Source organism: Ahaetulla prasina, chromosome 1 (assembly GCF_028640845.1).
Source record: "Ahaetulla prasina isolate Xishuangbanna chromosome 1, ASM2864084v1, whole genome shotgun sequence".
NCBI lineage: Eukaryota > Metazoa > Chordata > Lepidosauria > Squamata > Colubridae > Ahaetulla > Ahaetulla prasina.
The window spans coordinates 3955236-3976946 of record NC_080539.1 but is presented as its reverse complement, the minus strand read 5'-3'; the positions used below and the strand labels follow the sequence as shown (position 1 = coordinate 3976946).

Sequence of the window (21711 nt, the reverse complement as noted above, 5' to 3'; positions counted from 1 at the left end):
AGGGAATTGGGGGGTTGAGGTTAGTGATGGAGTGATGGTTAATGTACAGGGATTATTGAAGATGTATAAATATAATTAATGTAGGGTCGGGTCTGACCAGTTGCCATTTTAGAACGGTGGGGAGGGAAAAAAGAGAGAGTAGGAGGTAGGAAAGAGGAGAAGAGGAAGGAAGAGGGGTAGAAGAGGGAGAAGAGTGTAGGGTGGAGGGAGGAGAGGAGGTAGATAAGAGAAGGAGAGGAAGGTTTGGAAAGTAAAAGAAGGTAGAAGAGGGAAGAAGGTTAAAAAGGGGGGTGGTGACTGGGCAGGCCCGACTAATTGTATATAACTGTACATTGGATGAATTATTTGATAAGATTGTAAAAATAAAACTTTTTTATAAAAAAAAATAAAAAATAAATAAAAAATGCTTTTAAAAGGTAAAAAAAAAAGGCTCTGACGATCCCAGCTGAGCCGCGTGATCATCAGCTTGGAACACATTACCTGACTCTGTGGTCTCTTCTCATAATCCCAAAAGCTTTAACCAAAAACTTTCTACTATTGATCTCACCCCATTCCTAAGAGGACCATAAGGGGTGTGCATAAGAGCACAAACGTGCCTACCATTCCTGTCCTATTGTTGTTGTTTTTCTTATATATATATGCTTATACTTCCTTATATTTCCTCATATATATGTTTATATACTATATAATCTTTTTGTGGGATGCTTATGTATATTGTTATGACAAAATAAATAAATAAATAAAAATAAATAAATCAGAGACTTTTTTTTTACTTTTAAAAGCATTTTTTACAACCTATTCAGCCAAATAGGTTGTAAAAAAAATGCTTTTAAAAGTAAAAGAAAAGATTGTGCGCCATACCTGATCACCCCCCCTTGCACGCTGTTCTACTTACCCCATGCCTCCTTTTAGTGTGCACTGCACAGCCAGCAAACTAGTAGTAAACCGGTTCAAATTTCACCACTGGGTCACATGATCCCCTTTTGCGAGAAGCAAAGTCAAAAGCCAGATTCACTTAATGACCGTGTTACTAACTCAACCACTGCAGCGATTCACTTTAACAGCTGTGGCGAGAAAGGTCGCAAAATGGGGGCAAAACTCACTTAACAAGCGTCCCACTTAGCTTAGATTGGGGGTGTCGTAAGTCGAGGACAACCTGTGTACTTTACACAAGACTGTGTTGTGTCTGCGCCCCCCGAGCCGGGCCCCCTGCCAGAAAGTGACTTGGAAAGTGAGGGGGAAGGGCCATCAGGACTTACCTCGGGAGCACCGGCTTCCCTGGCTCAGCTCCAGGAGCCAGAGGCAGGCCAGGTGGAGGAGATAACAAGGCCTCCATCCCCTGACTCTTCCCCCCCCAGGCCACACCTCCAGACCCAGCTGATGGCAATCAGGCCTGGCTGGACCCTAGGTTTCGTAGGCAGGAGAGGTGGGAACAACAGAAGCAGGGGTGGGGCAGGCCTAGGAAGTGCTGAGTCATGGAGCCACACCCCACAGGATATAAAAGCAGCGAGAGCTGCTATGCCTCTTCGTAGCAGGCAAATCAATTGCTTGACTAGAGCTGAAGTACTGTTTGTTCCTGGGTGACTCATCGGCATCAAGGGAGATAACAGAGTTACTTGGCACACGCTCGCTAGTTTGCTGCCAGAGCTGATAGTGTCGGCTAATTAAGCCATCGCTCGGACGGAGGCGAAGAACAGACTGGCTGGGGAATTCTGGGAACTGAAGTCCACCCATCTTAAAAATGCCGCGATTGAGTATCAGTGGAACAATGGCCACTTTGTAAGATCAGCATATAAATTACATGAAGGTGCATGGTTCTCATTCCAAGGAGACGTTAAGTGAATCATGCGATCCTTCAGCGAATCTGGCTTCCCCCCCGCCCAACTTTGTTTGCTGGAAGATGGCTGGGAAGGTCACAAAAGGGATTGGAACACTCCAATGTATGAAGAACGGTTGGAGGAACTAGGTATCTCTAGTTTAATGAAAAGAAGGACTTGGGGAGACATGATAGCAGTGTTCCAATATCTCAGGGGCTGCCACAGAGAAGTGGGAGTCGGGCTGTTCTCCAAAGCACCTGAGGGTAGAACAAGAAGCAATGGGTGGAAACTAATCAAGGAGAGAAGCAACTTAGAACTAAGGAGAAATTTACTGATATTGAGCATAATTAACTAGTGGAACAACTTGCCTCCAGAAGTTGTGAATGCTCCAATAATGGAAGTTTTAAAGAAGATGTAGGATAACCATTTGTCTGAAGTGGTGTAGGGTTTCCTGCCTAAGCAGGGGGTTGGATTAGAAGACCTCCAAGGTCCTTTCCAACTTTGTTGTTCTATTCTGTTCTGTTCTGTTCTGTTCTGTTCTGTTCTGTTCTCTTCTGTTCTAACCATCATAAATACATGCCAGTTGCCATGCGTCTGAATTTTGATCTCATGACTGTAGGGATGCACCAAGGGTTGGACGTAAATCACTTTTTCTAATGCCATTGTAACATCGAAGCATCACTAAAGGAATGGTTGTAAGTCGGGGACTACGTATCCTGGTGAGGAGGGTGACTAACCTTGACTTTCCCAGTCTTGACGGCCAGCGTTAAAGGGGTCAGCTTTTCCTTGTTTTTAATCGTTTCCAATTTGCAGGAAGGGTCAATCTCGGCCCCTTTCCTCAGGATCTTGTCGTACATGTTGACCACGAACTTGGTGTTCTTCTTCGTGTCGTTGGCCACCATCACCAGTGCATGGAGGACGGTGTTGCCCATGGAATCCTGTTTATCCAGCATGGCCTTCTGGTGAGGGTTATCCAAGAGGTACATGACCACTTTTGACTGGTTGGTACAAGCAGCCAAGGAGAGAGGAAATTCACCTGGAAGAGAGGAGACGATGGGCCAAGGTTGCATTGAACATCTAGATCAAAGGTGTCCAACCTTGGCCACTTGTAAGACCTTCAACTCCCAGAATTCCCCAGCCAGCAGGTCTTTGAGTGGCCAAGGTTGAAGCCAGCCAGCTGAGGAATTCTGGGAGTTGAAGTCCACAGGTCTTCATGTGGCCACAGTTGAAGTCCACAGGTCTTTAAGTCTTGTGGACTTCAATTCCCAGAATCCCCCAGCCAGCTAGGTGGGGAATTCTGGGAGTTGAAGTCCACAGCTCTTCAAGTGGCCAAGGTTGAAGTCCACAGGTCTTTAAGTCTTGTGAACTTCAACTCCCAGAATTTCCCAGCTGGCTGGCTAGGGAATTCTGGGAGTTGAAGTCCACAGGTCTTCAAGTGCCCAAGGTTGAAGTCAACAGGTCTTTAAGTCTTGTGGACTTCAACTCCCAGAATTCCCCAGCCAGTCAGCTGGGGAATTCTGGGAGTTGAAGTCCACAGGTCTTCAAGTGGCCAAGGTTGAAATCCACAGGTCTTTAAGTCTTGTGAACTTCAACTCCCAGAATTTCACAGCTGGCTGGCTGGGGAATTCTGGGAGTTGAAGTCCACAGCTCTTCAAGTGGCCGTAGTTGGCCACTTCTGATTTGCAGTGTCTGCCAGAGAGGGAGGATATCAAATCCGCTTTGCTGAAGGAAACAAGGATGCCTGTAGGAGCAGTTAAAAAAGAAAGTCGAAATGCACCCTCAACATTTCTCCTCATGCCATACCGAAATAAAAGTGAAGCTCTTTGTAGCCCTGCTGGAACAATAAACCAGAAGCCGCATTGTGGACATCAGCCTTATTCTCCACCAGGAGCTTCACAAGATCTAAGTTCTTCTTCTCAATGGCGATGTGGAGAGCTGTTTGGCCTGCAGCAATTGTGAAAAATGGCACCAGAGAAAGATGGAAAGTTTTATCAGAGATGTCAACACACGTTTCGGTCTAAAAAGTCAAGATGGCAGCCACCACAGGGCCATCAATAATCCACTGGTTTTCTTGTCTAACTGAAAAAGCTCCATTATTATTTTTTTAACGGTACCACTAAGGCAGCACTAAATTCCCTCTTAATTTCCCTGCATTCCCAAGCATGGGATGGGTTTCAAGAATGGGAAGAGAACGGTCCCCTTAAGGTCCCCTGCGATGGCGGTGGCCATTTTGACTTTTATGACCACATTCCTGGCTGTCTGGTCAGAAAGGCACGCGGGGCTTGTTATGTCAACATTGAGGGAGGGCGTGGAAATTGATGAAATAAATAAACATTCCCCAAATTTGTTGGCTAAAATATTATGGGATTTCCATAAGATTGAGGAGGAGGAGGAGAACAGCAGGAGGAGGAGGAGGAGGATGGGGGAGAAGAAGAAGAAGCAGAAAGAGGAGGAGGAGGAGGAGGAGAAGAGGAAGGAGGAGGAGGAGAAACAGAAACAGAAGGAGGAGGAGGAGGAGGAAGAGAAGGAGAAGGAGAAGGAGGAGGAAGAGGAGGAGGAAGAGAAGGAGAAGGAGAAGGAGAAGGAGAAGGAGAAGGAGAAACAGAAGGGGTGATGGAGGAGGAGGAGGAGGAGGAGGAAGGAGAAGGAGAAGGAGAAGGAGAAGAAGAAGAAGAAGAAGAAGAAGAAGAAGAAGAAGAAGAAGAAGAAGAAGAAGAAGAAGAAGAAGAAGAAGAAGAAGAAGAAGAAGAGGTGGAGGAGGAGGAATGGGGAGGAAGGAAGGAAAGAAGGAAGGAAGGAAGGAAGGAAGGAAGGAAGGAAGGAAGGAAGGAAGGAAGGAAGGAAATAAGTTCCAACCTATCCAAACTGAAGATGTCCTTCTAGCCACTCCACCCTAGAAAACAAAATTCTCCACCCTCCTCCATGTAGGAGCCTTACCTTTGTAGTAGCGGTCAGTACAAGCGGCGTTTACCAAAGACTCGTTTGATTTTGGTTCTTGGGTCTCCTTGTCTATCTTCAAGAGCTCAGAGATGGTGGGGTTCTTCCCGTCTTTCAAATGGAGCAAGGCCTTCATCAAACAGGTCTTGCCTGTCTTCTCATCTGGAAGAAAGTAGCCCAGGGAAGGAAGCTTGGGTGATGCCCACCCCGTCTTCCATCTTCCTAGAGAGGTGTTTCTCCACTTTGTCCACCTGAAGTTGGGTGGACTTCAACTCCCAGAATTCCGGAATTAAAAGCAAAGCTGGCTGGGGAATTCTGGAAGTTGAAGTCCACCCAACTTCAAGAGGCCAAATGGAGAAATGTTGCTCCAGAGTCTTTCCAAGATTCACTTTTCCCACCTTGGGAACTTTCCTGACATGAGTTGCTTCTCCCACCATCCAGACATCACAATCAAGTGCTTAGGAGCATGGGAACTATAGTCCAGTCCCATCTCTCTGTAAAGGCTCACACTGGGGAGACTCAGCAAACTAGTTCAGGGATTTGGAGAACATCTGGAGATGGAGGCACTCGTTGCTTCTAACATCTTTTGGAGGGCATTTGGGCTAACAGATCCTGGTAGGGCCAGCAGGATCTGGGGAGGGGCAGCCACAGCCCAAAGCAGTTATAAACAGAGGCATTCTGTAATTTTGCACTCATGGGAGGGTTTTTCAGGTGCGCCAAATGAACATTACAAAACAGGTGGTAATAATAATAATAACAACAACAACAACAACAACAACAATAATAATAATAATATCAGAGTTGGAAGGGACCTTGGAGGCCTTCTAGTCCAACCCCCTGCCCAGGCAGGAAACCCTACACCATCTCAGTCAGATGGTTATCCAACATTTTCTTAAAAATTTCCAGTGTTGGAGCATTCACAACTTCTGCAGGCAAGTCGTTCCACTGATTAATTGTTCTGTCAGGAAATTTCTCCTTAGTTCTAAGTTGCTTCTTTCCTTGATCAGTTTCCACCCATTGCTTCTTGTTCTACTCTCAGGTGCTTTGGAGAACAGCCTGACTCCCTCTTCTTTGTGGCAACCCCTGAGATATTGGAAGACTGCTATCAAGTCTCCCCTAGTCCTTCTTTTCATTAAACGAGACATACCCAGTTCTTGCAACCGTTCTTCCTATGTTTTAGCCTCCAGTCCCCTAATCATCTTCGTCGCTCTTCTCTGCACTCTTTCTAGAGTCTCAACATCCTTTTTACAACGTGGCGACCAAAACTGAATGCAATATTCCAAGTGTGGCCTTACCAAGGCATTATAAAGTGGCACTAACACTTCATGTGATCTTGATTCTATCCCTCTGTTTATGCAGCCCAAAACTGTGTTGGCTTTTTTGGCAGCTGCTGCACACTGCTGGCTCATATCTAAATGGTTATCCACTAGGACTCCAAGATCCCTCTCACAGGTACTACTATTGAGCAAGGTACCACATATCCGATACCTGTGCATGTGATACCTTGCTCAATGTTGAGGGGTCTAGGACTTTTCAGCTCTAACCCTTCGCCCTGCCTGTTTAGAGTAGCCTCAGTACAAAACTTCCTCCGTCCCAGTCCCTTCACTGCAGCCCATTCAACAAAGTACTGTTTGCGTCGGGCTCTTAGGAGAATTTGCAGCCAGCCAATCGGTGCAGGCCAAAAGCCCGACATGAATAGTACTTCGATGAATGGGCTGCGGTGAAGAAACTGGGACGGAGGGGCCGTGGCCAATGTGCCAGGGTGAAAGACTGGGGGAGGGCCAGCCGAGGAGAAAAGTTTTGTGGCTAATAACACAGAGGCTAAAACCTTAAGGAGAAATAAGCAGGGTGAAGAGTTTGAGCTGAAAAGTCCCATTCTGGATGTTGAGACCTTGGAAAAACTGCAAAGAAGAGCAACTAAGATAATTAATAAGCCCAAAGCACATAAAGAATGGTCTTTAAGTCTTGTGGACTTCAACTCTACAAGGAATTGGGTTTGGCTAGTCTAGAGAATGGCATTCTAATAATCCACTCTAATGGCAGAAAGCAAAGAGGAACTAAAGAGTCTCTTGAAGGAGGAGAGTGCAAAAGTTGGCTTGAAACTCAACATTAAGAAAACTAAAATCATGGCATCCGGCCCTCTCAATTCCTGGCAGATAGATGGTGAAGAAATGGAAGTAATGACAGATTTTATTTTCCTGAGCTCCAAGATCACAGATGGGGACTGCAGCCAAGAAATTAAAAGAGGCTTGCTCCTGGGGAGGAAAGCTGTGGCAAATCTAGACAGCATTCTAAAAAGCAGAGACATCACCCTGCCAACAAAAGTGCGCATAGTCAAGGCCATAGTTTTCTCAGTTGCAATGTATGGCTGTGAAGGTTGGACCATAAGAAAGGCTGAGCGCCAAAGAATTGAGGCCTTTGAACTCTGGTGCTGGAGAAGACTCCTGCGAGTCCCTTGGACTGCAAGGCCATCCAATCAGTCAGTCCCAGAGGAGATCAACCCTGACTGCTCTTTAGAAGGCCAGATCCTGATGAAACTGAAATACTTTGGCCACCTAATGAGAAAGAAGGACTCACTGGAGAAGAGCCGAATGATGGGAAAGATTGAGGGCAAAAGAAGAAGGGGACGGCAGAGAACAAGGTGGCTGGATGGAGTCACTGAAGCAGTAGGCATGAGTTTAAATGGACTCCAGAGAATGGTAGAGAACAGGAAGGCCTGGAGGAATGTTTGTCCATGGGGTCGCGATGGGTCGGACACGACTTCACAACTAACAACAAAAGTCTAGAGAAAAGAAGGACTAGGGAGGTATATGATAGCAGTGTTCCAACATTAAGGGGTCAACTTATTTTCCAAAGCAACAGAAGGTAAGTCAAGGAAACTCACCCAGGAGAGAAGCAACCTGGAATTAAGGAGAAACTTCCTAACAGTGAGGAGGACAATTATCCAGTGGAACAGCTGGCCACTAGAAGTTGTGGGTGCTCCATCACTAGAGGTTTTTAAGAAGAGATTGGATAGTCACTTGTCTGAAATGGTATAGGGTCTGCCGCCTGAGCAGGGGGTTGGGCTAGATGACCTCCAAGGTCCCTTTCAGCTCTATTTTGATTGATAAACACACCCCGTTCAACTCTGAGCTGCAAATATTCCCTTCTAGGGGCAGTTCTATAAGGCTTGCCTTGTTTTTTTACGCTGATGCAAGAAACAATAAGTCATCTACCTATATAGTTTTTGTTGGTGAGAACGTTGGACGTTTTCCGCAGATAATCACTTAGGCCCTTGAGTGGTTCAGGATCTCCTTCAGCCACGGCTTTAAAAATACGGGGCATCTTGAAGCGATTTGAGTCACCCGGTCTGCAAAACAGAAAGGAAAGGAAAAGAATCCAGGTGGGATTCGGTCCTTCGGTCCATGAAAGGTAGCTGGTGATTTTGAGCCAATTACCAGGAGACGATGAGTTCTAGTCCTTGCCTTATCCATGAAAGTTGGCTGGATGCCTTTGAGTCAATCACCAGGAGATGGTGAGTTCTAGTCCCACCTTAACCATGAAAACTGGCTCATAGAATATAGATTAATAAAGTTGGAAGATTAATAATAGGTTAATAAGGTTAATAATAGGTTGGAAGGCTCAATGCCTTCGAGCCAATCCCCAGAAGATGGTGAGTTCTAGTCCTGCCTTAGGCACGAAAGCTGGCTGGGTGACTTTGGGCCAGTCCTTCTCTCTCTCAGCCCAACCCAAAAGGGCTGTTGTTGTGGGGAAAATAGGAGGAAGGTGCCTTGGATATGTTCACCGTTATCTGTAAAAATAACGGAAGCCGGAAACAAATGAATAATTGTGTTTGTGCATTGTTTTAAGGCTCCTGCACAGGACTGCAAAGAAACCCATACGTCATTGACGGAAATCAATGCAAAGTTCTTTCTGATCATGAAAATCTGCAAAATAATTCCCACCGGTATCAGTGATAAATTACTTACTTGTTAGGTCTTTGGAAAAGCAACAAATTCACCCCAACCGAGCTGAAGGAAGGGGCTTCTCGTTGGAATTGGGACTCGAAGGGTGGCCGTCCATGGTCCTCCCCAGCTGCCTCCTTCGCGGCTGCATTCAAATCCTCTCTACGGCCATCAAATGTCTCCAGGGTAAAGCGGGGTCTGTCCATCGTCCTGACAAGGTGACAGTGGCAGGTGGGCCAATAGCTGACCCCAAAGAGTTGAAAGAACTGGATAAGGAAGAGTTGGGGGGAAGAGATTGGCCTACAAGGACCTTGGAGTCTTAGTGGACAACCAACTAAATATGAGTCAGCCGTGTGCGGCGGCAGCCAAAAAAGCCAATTCAATCCTAAACTACATTAACAGAGGGATACAATCAAGATCAAGGGAGGTACTAAGATCACTCTATAAATCCTTAGTAAGGACACACCTAGAGTCCTGCATCCAGTTTTGGTCCCACACTATAAAAAAGAGGTTGAGACTCTAGAAAGAGTGCAGAGAAGAGCAACCAGGATGATGAGAGAACTGGAGGCTAAAACATACGATGGATGGTTGCAGGAACTGGGCCTGGCTAGTCTAGTGAAGAGAAGGACCAGGGGAGACAGGAGAGCATCTTCCAGTATTTGAGGGGCTGCCCAGAGAGGAGGGGGTCAAGCTATTCTCCTAAGCACCCGAAGGCCAGACAAGGAATAATGGATGGAAACTGAACAAGGAGAGATTCAACCCGGAAATAAGGAGAATTTTTCTGACAGTGAGAACAATCAATTGATGGAACAGAAGTTGCCTTGGGAAGTTGTGGGAGCTTTATCACTGGAGGTTTTTAAGAAGAGGCTGGGACAACCATTTGTCTGAAATTAGGGTAGGGTCTCCTGCTAGGGCGGAGGGTTGGGCTGGATGACCTACAAAGTCCCTTCCAACAATCTGTTAAATAAAATATATCCCATTAGTAGCAAAGTCTAGTTTAATGAAAAGAAGGACTAGGGGAGACATGATAGCTGTGTTCCAATATCTCAGGGGCTGCCACAAAGAAGAGGGAGTCAAACTATTTTCCAAAGCACCTGAGGGTAGAACAAGAAGCAACGGATGGAAACCAATCAAGGAGAGAAGCAACTTAGAACTAAGGAGAAATTTCCTGACAGTTAGAACAATTAATCAGTGGAACAACTTGCCTGCAGAAGTTGTGAATGCTCCAACACTGGAAATTTTTAAGAAAATGTTGGATAGCCATTTGTTTGAAATGGTGTAGGGTTTCCTGTCCGGGCAGGGGGTTGGACTAGAAGGCCTCCAAGGTCCCTTCCAACTCTGATATTATATTATATTATATTATATTATATTATATTATATTATATTATATTATATTATATTATATTATATTATATTATATTATATTATATTATATTATATTATTTTATATTATATTATATTATATTATATTATATTATATTATGTAAGCGTTTACTGTCTCTGATCTAAAACAAAACTGCCAGTCTTTTATGGCCTTCAGCACATGCTCTAAACTCACCTCATTCACCAGCCCAATTGTTTTATTTTAGGATGGGATGGAGATACTCACTGAGGCGGGTTTTCACGATGCTTAATCGTCCCAAATCTCCAGAATCCTTTGCAGGGATCTTCAGCGATCGGTTTCGACCTGATCTTTGGCCCGCAACCCCAATACAACCACTCTGCGGCACGTTGGAAGAGCAGCGGTTCTACACAGGGTAGTGAAGCCTCAAGTATCTCTGCTGGCTAGGATGTTGCTGCCATTATAACCTTGAAAATGAGGAAGTGGTCAGAGTTCTCAGGCTCGAGAAGACAAATTAGATCAGACACACAACCATGAGATGTGGCATTTCTCCAATTCAGGTTTTGTTTTTTTTTATTAAAAAGTTTTACAGAAAATTTCCACAAATGCCTCCCCTCCCCTCCCTTCCCCCCACCCATTCTTTTACATTTTGTTCATATCTAAACCAATTTTCATTTAACCTCCAAGATCTCCTAGCTCCCTTATCCCGATCAAATTCCACCCATACCGGGCTATGATCAGTCAAAGTTCTTGAACATATCTTCGTCTTCTTCACCCTAGAAAGAAAATCATTAGTAATTAGTACAAAATCAATCCTAGAAAAGAATTGATGTCTATCAGAAAAAAAAGTGAAATCTTTTTCTTCAGCATTCCGTTCTCGCCAAATGTCTCTCAACTCCAAATCTTCCATCGTATCAAAAAAAGCTTTGGGCAATTTCGCATGGCTTGAAATATTTTGAGATAAACCTTTTTTATCTTTTCGGGTGTCCAATACTCCATTCCAGTCACCCATTAATATAGACGATTTATAATCCCACTGTATTATTTTATTATGCAAAAGTTTAAAAAAAATTTCTTGCTGTTGGTTAGGTGCATATACTCCAAGTAAAAGTATTTTCTTCCCTTCCATTAGAAGCTCAATTGCAGTATATCTTCCTTGAACATCGGCCTCAATTAGCTTAGCTGTTAATTCTTTCTTTAAATATATAACTATACCATTCTTCTTCTTTGGAGCCGATGCAACAAAGTGTTTACCTAATCTTGAATTTATCAAATATTTTTGATCTAATATTGTAATATGTGTTTCCTGCAAACAAATTACGTCATTTTTGAATTGTTTCAAATAATGAAATATCTTCTTTCTCTTTTGTGGTGAGTTTTATTTATTTATTTTCAGATTTTTATACATCTCCTAGAAGCAGTTCACAGCCAAAATAAAAATATACATATAAATACAAAATAAAACATCAGTTAAAAAACTTATTAGAAATGGCCAAATAATTAAAATCACAATATACATAATAAAACCCATTTAAAACCACTTAAATTTTAAAATCTAATTCAGTCCTGCGCAGATAAATAGATGTGTTTTAAGCTCGCGGCGGAAGGTTATATTTAATTAAAGTTTAAATATAAATATAAATAATATAAATATAAATATTTAAATAATATAAATAATATAAATATAAATAATATAAATATAAAAGTTTAAGCCATTAACATTCCAAGTTAAGAATCTATTTGCCATTCTTGGCACCTTGAAGCTTTTGGAGCATCAGTTAAGTATTTTCCTAGATCTTCCTCTTCGGCCTGCCCCCCCCCCCCCGCTTTGTTTGAGTAATGTCTTGAATTATTGCTTGAGATAGTTGCATCTTTTCTTCTTGTTCTTTGCGCTTAATGGCTGCTCGAGTCAATCTTTGCTCCTTTGCATCTTTTATTTTTCCTGTGGTTCTGGAGCTTTTTTTTTTTTTTTGTTTACATTTATACCCCGCCCTTCTCCGAAGACTCAGGGCGGCTTACAGTGTATAAGGCAGTGTATAAGAGCTTGAGGAGTATCCCAACCAAGAGATGTTGTTATCTATTTTAAAACTAGGAGGATTGGGAATGAAATTTTACAAGCATCTTATAAAAATAAAATTCAAATATCAGGACAAGAGATATTAGTGTTTAAAGAAATTCCTCCTAAAATGTTAAGATCTAGAAAGGAGTTTGCTTTCTTGGTGGATGAACTTAGAAATCGTCAGATGCAGTTTAGATGGTTCCAGCTGGACCATCAGTAAATTATAAAGGAGGAAAATATCATCTTAACACAGTTTTTAAAGCAAGAGATTTTTATACTAATGTATTAAGGGCTGGAAGTCCACCATTGCTAGAAGCTAAAATGGGAAGCAAAGTAGAGATTGGGAAAAACTGGGAGAAGGAAGTAAAGCACACACAACTTAAAGCTGGGATGACAACTACTGAAGAAGAAACACCGGAAAAGTAGGGGAACTAAATGAGCAAAGACTGATTCGAATAGATATTAAACAAAAAGAACAAAGAGTAAAGAAGCAGCAATATCAAGCGAAAAGAGTTTCTTTTTATGGGAAAGGGTAAATCATAACTTAAATTTTTGAATATACTTAAAAAGTACTGTGTATGTGTTTAAATCTTGAAGAAGAGTTTGTAGTAGAATAGAATAGAATAGAATAGAATAGAATAGAATAGAATAGAATAGAATAGAATAGAATAGAATAGAATAGAATAGAATAGAATTTTATTGGCCAAGTGTGATTGGACACACAAGGAATTTGTCTTGGTGCATATGCTCTCAGTGTACATAAAAGAAAAGATACGTTCATCAAGGTACAACATTTACAACACAATTGATGGTCAATATATCAATATAAATCATAAGGATTGCCAGCAACAAGTTATAGTCATACAGTCATAAGTGGAAAGAGATTGGTGATGGGAACTATGAGAAGATTAATAGTAGTGCAGATTCAGTAAATAGTCTGACAGTGTTGAGGGAATTATTTGTTTAGCAGAGTGATGGCCTTCGGGAAAAAACTGTTCTTGTGTCTAGTTGTTCTGGTGTGCAGTGCTCTATAGCCGCTTTGAGGGTAGGAGTTGAAACAGTTTGTGTCCTGGATGCGAGGGATCTGCAAATATTTTCACGGCCCTCTTCTTGATTCGTGCAGTATACAGGTCCTCAATGGAAGGCAGGTTGGTAGCAATTATTTTTTCTGCAGTTCTAATTATCCTCTGAAGTCTGTGTTTGTTGATAAAAATAGAATAAGGAATGGAACTAGTTAAGCTCTGCAAACCAGATAAACGTAAAAATTTAAGAAAAAATTTTTTTTTAATAAAATGTTTTGTAGATGGTATCTGGAATTTAAATACAGTGTTATTTGATTATATATGGTGGATTTGTTAAAAACTAAGTTATTCTGGATAAAAATTGATTAGAGGTTATATAAGGTGTTGATAAAAATAGAATAAGAAATGGAATTAGTTAAGGATTGTATGACAAAAGGGGAAATTGAGTTAAATGTTAAATTTATATTTAAAAATTTAAGAGGAAAATTTTGTAAAATGTTTTAGAGATGGTATCTAGATTCTAAATACCGGCGTGTATGTATTTGAATTTATAATTTAAATGTTGGAGATCTGGTTGGGATGACACTATTTATTATTATATATGGTGGATACATAAATTTGATGGATTATACAAAATATTTTGAAGAAGAAGATAACATTTAAGGGCGTAAATTGTTTTTAAATTAGTAGCTAGAATACCGGCAGCGCCATTTTGGAAGATGGAACATTTGCTTATCATTGAAGACTGGACGCTAAAAGTGGTGAACTTACTGGAGATGGCAGAAATTTCAGCATACCAGAAAGACTATTCACAAGAAAGATGTATATTGGAAAGGATAAGATGGATCAACTATTTTTAAAACAAATATTGGATTAAGAAGAATCAAATAGCCTATGAATGAATAGAATGTATTGTATATATTTTTTCTTTTTTATGGAGAAGCGGCGTTAAAGTTCTAGGGGACAGATGGGAGTTTATGGATAGTTTGCGTAGTTTAGCATATGATTGTTAGATATTATACCCTGTATTTTGCTCTGGGAAGTCTGGTGGGAGGGGTAGGGGGATTGGGTGAAGGTGGGAGGGGGGAGGGGGGAGGGGGAGGGTTGGTGGGAGGAGGAGGAGATCTATGGGTAAAAAATTTTGTAAAACTTTTTAATAAATAAAAATTTCATTTCTAATCCTCCTGGTTGTAAAATAAATCACATCTCTTGGCAACTGTCTCTGTCTAGCAACCCAGGAATTAACATGATAAATTTTATCAATTTGGATTGCAAAATCTGCTGGTCGATCTCCAATTATCTGTGCAAAAGCCTCTGCAAAGATCTCTTTCGAATTCTCTCGGTTGTTTTCTTTCAATCCTTTCACTCTCAAGGCAAATTCCATCAATCTGTATTGTAACAAAACTACTTCATCGTCTGCCCTCTCCACCTTAATCTGAACCTCCTCCATCTTATTTTCCAACTTCAAATTAGATTGATTAAATTCCTCCACCCTTTCATCCAGCTGGATCATATTTTTTGCCAAGCCTTGAAATGCTACCATGATGTCTTCTCTTATTTCCTTATTCTGGGCCTCAACAACATCTTTAACTTCCAATATCTCTTCTGCAATTTCCTTAAATTTTTCCTCAATAACAGAAGTTTACAGCTCTAAGGCTTCTTTTAGAGAGTCTTTTAAAAATTCTTTCGAGGATTCTTGTAAAACTTCCAAATTTAATGCTTTTGGGTCAGCCAAATGAGCTGGCGAACCTCCAGCACTCTTGGAAACGCCAGGCTTTATTTGCTTAGATGTCATCTTGCTTTAAGTTTATGGTTTGAAACAATAAAATCAATAAATCCAATTCTCCTTAAACCTTTTCATAAACACAGTTCTATTAGTCCTTTTCCTTTTTCCTTTTAAAACTCTTGACTTAAGTTTAAAATCCAGGAGCCTTGAACAGCACTAAAGCCGCTAACAACATTAACAAGAACTCTCTTCACTTTCGTTTTCACGCCCTCTTAAATCACAAGCGCCATTTCCTTTGATCTTCTTAAATTGTCTCAGCAGGAAAGAGAGTTAAGGTTTATTACTTGCAATTGCCAGCGTTCCTGTCTTTGCTCCGTCTGCTTTAAAGTCCAATTAAGATTTAATGTTGATAGCAGAGGTGGTCGCGGTGTTTTGTTCTGCTTGAAAGCAGAAACGTCCCGGATCTGGAGCTCAATTGGGTTTTCCAGGGAGCTCTCATCCTTCAAGCCCCTAGAATTATTCCTGGGGCTTTTCGGGAAGCTCTACCTTCACTCGACTGTTCACCTTTCCCTCTTCTCCCCAGGGAGAGGTTTCCAAACCGTCAGACAGCTGATTTACGCTGTCTGAACGGCTCTTAACACGATCACGGGGCTGGCGATCTAAAAGACCGTCTTCAACACCTACAGTGTCACCGGAAGTCCAATTCAGGTTTGTATTCAGAGGAAGCAAGAACAATTTCTGACCTTTGTGCATTTAACCCCTGTGTCTAAAGCAGAAAAACAGCGTCCCGATGCTTGTAAGAGGTCATTTCTTCTTGGACTAGAGGTCATCTAGTGCAGGGGTGGGTTTTAAATTTTTTTACTACTGTTCTGTGGGCGTGGCTTGATGGTCATATGACAGTGGGTGTGGCTTGATGGTCATGTGACTCAGTGGGCATGGGCAACTCAATGTCACTTACATCAAAGGTGCATTTGGCCCCTCCCCTCCCAGCCATTCCTTGTCACACCTAGCCTCAACGTATCTATAGTTCTCTAAAAATGTTGCTCACCTTTTTTCAACTTTATTATCTACATACATACTATTATCTACTTTATTATCTACATCCTTTCACTGAAAGCAGGAAATGGCTCACATGTTTTGCCCAAGAGTGTGGATTTTAAGGGCTGGCGGAAAGAAGGGTGGGGCAATGTATTTTCCAAAGCACCAGAAGGCAAAACAAGAAGCGATGGATGGAAACTGAACAGAGAGAAGCAACTTCTCTCTGTTCAGTTTCGGAGAGAAGCAACTTCCTGACAGTGTGAACCAATATAGGTGCAGAAATATTTCAGTTATAATTTCACATATAAAATAGCCATTCATGTAAGACAACCTGCATATTGTTCAAAACAGGATGAACAAAACAGTATTAAGGCTGATGTTTGACAGCAAGCCTAAAAGTCAAAGATCACAAGAGTGCTGCTTTCTCTGTATGTATACAAAAACATAACATATCAGGAATAGTACATTAAGATGGACTTGTGCAACCTGATATACACAATTAACACACACATATTTATGCTCTGGACTATAGACATTGAATGCATGTAAATTCCTGAAAAATAGGTGGGAGCCCTGGGCAAAAGAAAGGCAGTAAAATCACTCTAGGTGTAGGGACAGTTATTAACACATGATAAATAATGGAACAATTAAAAATAATAGCACAGAGTTCTCTCTCTCTCCCCCCTTCCTCTTTCTTTCTTTTTTCTTTCTCTTTCTTTGTCTCTTTCTTTCTTCTCTCTCTCTCTCTCTCTCTCTCTCTCTCTCTCTGTCTCTCTCTCTCTCACACACACACGCCTGATCTCATTCTCATTCTTCCCACTCCCGGATCCTTCTTTCCCCCACTGCCTTCCTTTTGAAACTCCTTTCAGGGTGGGAGGGAAGACCAAATGTGGGTTGCCCCAAAGAAGAGGGAGTCAAACTATTCTCCAAAGCACCTGAGGGTAGGACAAGAAGCAATGGGTGGAAACTAATCAAGGAGAGAAGCAACTTTTTAAAATTTTTAAAAAATTAAAATTTTTAAATTTTAATTTAATTTAATGGGTTTTAAATTTTTGTAATTCTATGGGTGTAATTTGTATTTTAAATTTTTCGACAAATTGAATAAGTTTTTTAAGGGTTGTTTTTAATATTGTATTTGTCTGTGTTTGTATTTTATTTGGTTGTTCACCGCCCTGAGTCCTTCGGGAGAAGGGCGGTATACAAATTAAAATATTATTATTATTATTATTATTATTATTATTATTATTATTATTATTATTATTATTATTATTATTATTATTATTATTATTATTATTAACTTAGAACTATGGAGAAATTTCCTGACAGTTAGAACAATTAATCAGTGGAACAACTTGCCTCCAGAAGTTGTGAATGCTCCAACACTGGAAATTTTTAAAAAAATGTTGGATAACCATTTGTCTGAAAGGGTTTCCTGCCTGGGCAGGGGGTTGGACTAGAAGACCTCCAAGGTCCCTTCCAACTCTGTTGTTGTTATTATTATTATTAAAAACGGGCTGCTTAGCCACTTTCTGGGACTGAAAAGTTGAGGGGACCCAAGAAAGCAGCAACCGGCCAGGACTAAGAGGATCCCCACTCCCACCCCACCCCATGCCACCTTCTTTTTCTCTCCCCATCCCCATTCTTCTCTCTCCCGGGAAAAAGGGGACTAACTTAAAACAAAAAACAAAAAAAAACTTCTGCTACTGAACAGAGAAATCAGTAGCTGCTACGGAGTTAAAACAACACAGTTAAGATGCGCATTTTACCAGAGTGGAACTTCCCGGTCGTCTCTCAGCTGTTGTGTGCAGGAAAAAACCTTGCAAAGAAAAAAAAACTTCTCCTGCATGCAAGGCAATTAACTTATCGCACTCAGGAGGAGTTTTTCTTCACTTTGCAAGGCTATTGGCTTCCTGTAATCTGCAGTTTACTTGTGAGCCCCATGCTCACATGTAAACTTGCTCACGAGTAAACTGCACCTTTTATTTTTATTTTTTTTTAATTTTTGTCACAACAGTATACACAAACAAATGTCATACATAAAACAGCATATCTTGAAGAATATATATATATATATATAATTAAAATTATGCATCAACTATATTAATTGGATAGAATGAAGGGAACAATAGGACAGGAACGGTAGGCACTTTCGTGCTCTTATGCACGCCCCTTATAGTCCTCTTAGGAATGGGGGGAGGTCAATAGTAGACAGTTTTTGGTTGAAGATTTTGGGATTTTGAGTAGAGACTATGGAGTCAGGTAATGAGTTCCAAGCGTTAACAACTCTGTTACAGAAGTCATATTTTCTGCTATCAAGTTTGAAGTGATTGACTTTTAGCTTGAATCTATTTTTAGCTCTTGTAATATTGCAACTGAAGCTGAAGTAGTCTTTTATAGGAAGGATATTGCAATAGATGATTTTGTGTGTTAAACACAGGTCATGACAAAGTCGACGGAGTTGTAAGTTTTCTAAACCCAGGATTTCAAGTCTGTCGGTATAAGGTATTTTGTTGTTTTCGGAGGAGTGAAGAACTCTTCTAGTAAAATATTTCTGGACTCGTTCTATTGTGTTTAGAATAGAATAGAATAGAATAGAATAGAATAGAATAGAATAGAATAGAATAGAATAGAATTTTATTGGCCAAGTGTGATTGTACACACAAGGAATTTGTCTTGGTGCATATGCTCTCAGTGCACCAAGAAAAGATACGTTCATCAAGGTACAACATTTACAACACAATTGATCATCATAAGGATTGCCAGCAACAAGTTATAGTCATACAGTCATAAGTGGAAAGAGATTGGTGATGGGAACTATGAAACGATTAATAGTAGTGCAGATTCAGTAAATAGTCTGACAGTGTTGAGGGAATTATTTGTTTAGCAGAGTGATGGCCTTCGGGAAAAAACTGTTCTTGTGTCTAGTTGTTCTGGTGTGCAGTGCTCTATAGCGTCGTTTTGAGGGTAGGAGTTGAAACAGTTTATGTCCAGGATGCGAGGGATCTGCAAATATTTTCACGGCCCTCTTCTTGATTCGTGCAGTATACAGGTCCTCAATGGAAGGCAAGTTGGTAGCAATTATTTTTTCTGCAGTTCTAATTATCCTCTGAAGTCTGTGTTTTTCTTGTTGGGTTGCAGAACCGAACCAGACAGTTATAGAGGTGCAAATGACAGACTCAATAATTCCTCTGTAGAATTGGATCAGCAGCTCCTTGGGCAGTTTGAGCTTACTGAGTTGGCGAGAAAGAACATTCTTTATTGTCCTTTTTTAATGATGTTTTTGATGTTAGCTGTCCATTTGAGATCTTCTGATATGATAGAACCCAGAAATTTGAAGGTTTCTACTGTTGATACTGTGTTGTCAAGTATTGTGAGAGGTGGAAGTATGGAAGGGTTTTTCCTAAAGTCTACCACCATTTCTACGGTTTTGAGTGTGTTCAGTTCCAGATTGTTTTGGTTGCACCACAAGGCTAGTCGTTCGACCTCTCGTCTATATGGATTGTCATTGTCTCGAATGAGACCAATCACTGTTGTGTCATCTGCGAACTTCAGTAGCTTAACAAATGGATCATTGGAGATGCAGTCATTGGTATACAGAGAGAAGAGAAGTGGGAGAGCACAGCCTTGGGGGCCCCTGTGCTAATTGTACAGGTATTTGATGTGATCTTGCTTAGCTTCACCTGCTGCTTCCTGTTTGTTAGGAAGCTTGTGATCCACTTACAAGTCTGTTCCGTACCTGTAGCTGGTTTAGCTTAGTTAGAAGAATGTCTGGAATGATGGTATTGAATGCTGAACTAAAGTCTACAAAAGGACCCTTGCATAGGTCTTTGGAGACTCAAGATGTTGTAGGATGTAGTGCAGAGCCATATTAACAGCATCATCTGTTGATCTATTTGCTCGGTATGCAAATTGCAAGGGGTCTAAGAGCGGATTCGTGATGGTTTTCAGGTAGGAAAGCACTAGCCTTTCAAAGGTTTTCATGACTACAGATGTTAGAGCAACTGGTCTGTAGTCATTCAGTTCCTTGATGGTGGGCTTCTTCGGCACTGGGATGATGGTAGAGCGTTTGAAGCAAGAAGGAACATAGCACATCTCTAGTGATTTATTGAAAATATGGGTGAAGATGGGGGCCAATTGGTCAGCACAGACTTTTAAGCAAGAAGGAGTTATCTTGTCTGGGCCTGGAGCTTTTCCTGGCTTTTGTCTGTGAAATAGGTCCTGCACTTCCTTTTCTGTGATCACTAGGGGTTGTGAACCCAATGAAATGGGGTCAGTTGTAGGAGGCTTGGCTGTTGTTGGTGTGTCTGAGCTTTTCAGAGTAGCTTCTTTTTGCTGCTCTGATCTCCCTTGTTAGTGCATTTCTGGCCTGATTGTACAGCATTTTATCACCTTTTCTGTAGGCTTCCTCTTTGGAATGTCGTAGCTGCTTAAGTTTAGGTGTAAACCAAGGTTTGTTATTATTGTGTATTCGCAAGTTCCTTGTAGGTACACATAGGTCTTCTCAGAAGCTGACATATGATGTTACAGTATCTGTGAGTTCATCCAGGTCTGCAGAGGTATCTTTAAAAATATTCCAATCAGTGCAGTCAAAACATGCCTGTAGCTTTAATTCTGATTCCTCCGTCCAGGTTTTCACTGATTTAATTATTGGTTTTATGGCTTTAAGTCTTTGCCTGTAAGCAGGTACAAGGTGAATCATGCAATGATCAGAGTGTCCTACAGCTGCACGTGGTAAAGACCGATAGGCATCTTTTAGTGTTGTGTAGCAGTGGTCTAGAGTATTCTTGCCTCTGGTGGGACAATTGACATGCTGAAAGTATTTTGGTAGTTCTTTCCTTAAGTTTGCCTTGTTTAGATCTCCCAAAACAATGGCCAGTGAGTCAGGGTGTTTGGCTTCAGCCTCCATGATTTGGTCAGCCTCCTCCTTTCTTTTTACCAGATGTTTCTGGAATCCTGTCTGATCGTTCAATTTGAAATCCTGGAATGTTCAGGCTGCTATTTTCAATTGATTCATTTAGCCAGGTTTCAGAGAAGCATAGGACTGCTGAATTGCGAAAATCAGAATAGTATTTGTTTAAGAGGAGTATTTCATCCATCTTATTTGCAAGTGAGCGTATATTTGTTAGGAAAATTGAAGGCAGAGGAGTTTTAGTGCGAGTTCTTAGCTTGATTAAGATCCCAGATTGTTTACCTCGTTTCCTTCGTTTCCGTCGTTTGGTTTTTTTAGTAATCCATGGCTCCGTGGGAATTGCCTCCTCCTGTGTTAGAATCTCCTCCGTGTTTGTAAAGACAGGCGGGGGTGAGATTAAAGAAAGCTGCTGCTTAAATAAATGTTCCTTAATTTTTAGCAGATGGTCTCGTGAGTAGGAAATCCGTAGTGAGTCACAGAGAACAATTAGAAATAAAGAAACAATTAGAGAGCATTTCACCGAGGCAGCCTTTTGAAAGAGAAACTGTGAGTTCAGGATCTGCTACAGAAGCGGTAACATCGGATCCTGATGGTCAAAGCTTCGGCCTGAAATAAATCTTGACTTGAATGTCAATGGTTTTAATTCGCTCGGAAGAGCTGCATTTCCTTGAGGCTTTTAAAACATGTTGCTCACGCTGTTTATCGGATCAAGGTACTTACTCAAATTAGTAAACATGTTTGTGGAGAAAAACAGGCAACATTTGGTTGAGAACGGCATTAAGTAACAGATAGCCGAAGATATGCTATTGAACTTACAATACTAGAGTCTACTGCTTTGGTTATGCAATGCGCATGATGGTTGATTTATGGGATTACATGGCTGTAGGAGGGATTAGAGTGTGGGACTTTTTCCCAAC

At 41.2% G+C, this 21711-nt stretch overlaps 1 protein-coding gene across 1 annotated transcript in view; it reads right to left on the bottom strand.

Moving 5' to 3' along the window:
* LOC131188533 (transient receptor potential cation channel subfamily V member 1-like) overlaps positions 1-8904 on the bottom strand; it is a 35382-nt gene extending 26478 nt beyond the window's left edge. Inside the window, exons 1-5 of the mRNA XM_058163845.1 lie at positions 8723-8904; positions 7970-8103; positions 4755-4916; positions 3621-3761; positions 2555-2853 (exon numbers count right to left, since the gene is read on the bottom strand). Of these exons, the coding sequence (XP_058019828.1) occupies positions 2555-2853; positions 3621-3761; positions 4755-4916; positions 7970-8103; positions 8723-8904 (918 nt within the window). The remainder of the gene's footprint in view (positions 1-2554; positions 2854-3620; positions 3762-4754; positions 4917-7969; positions 8104-8722) is intronic.
* Between the last annotated feature and the right edge of the window lie 12807 nt (positions 8905-21711).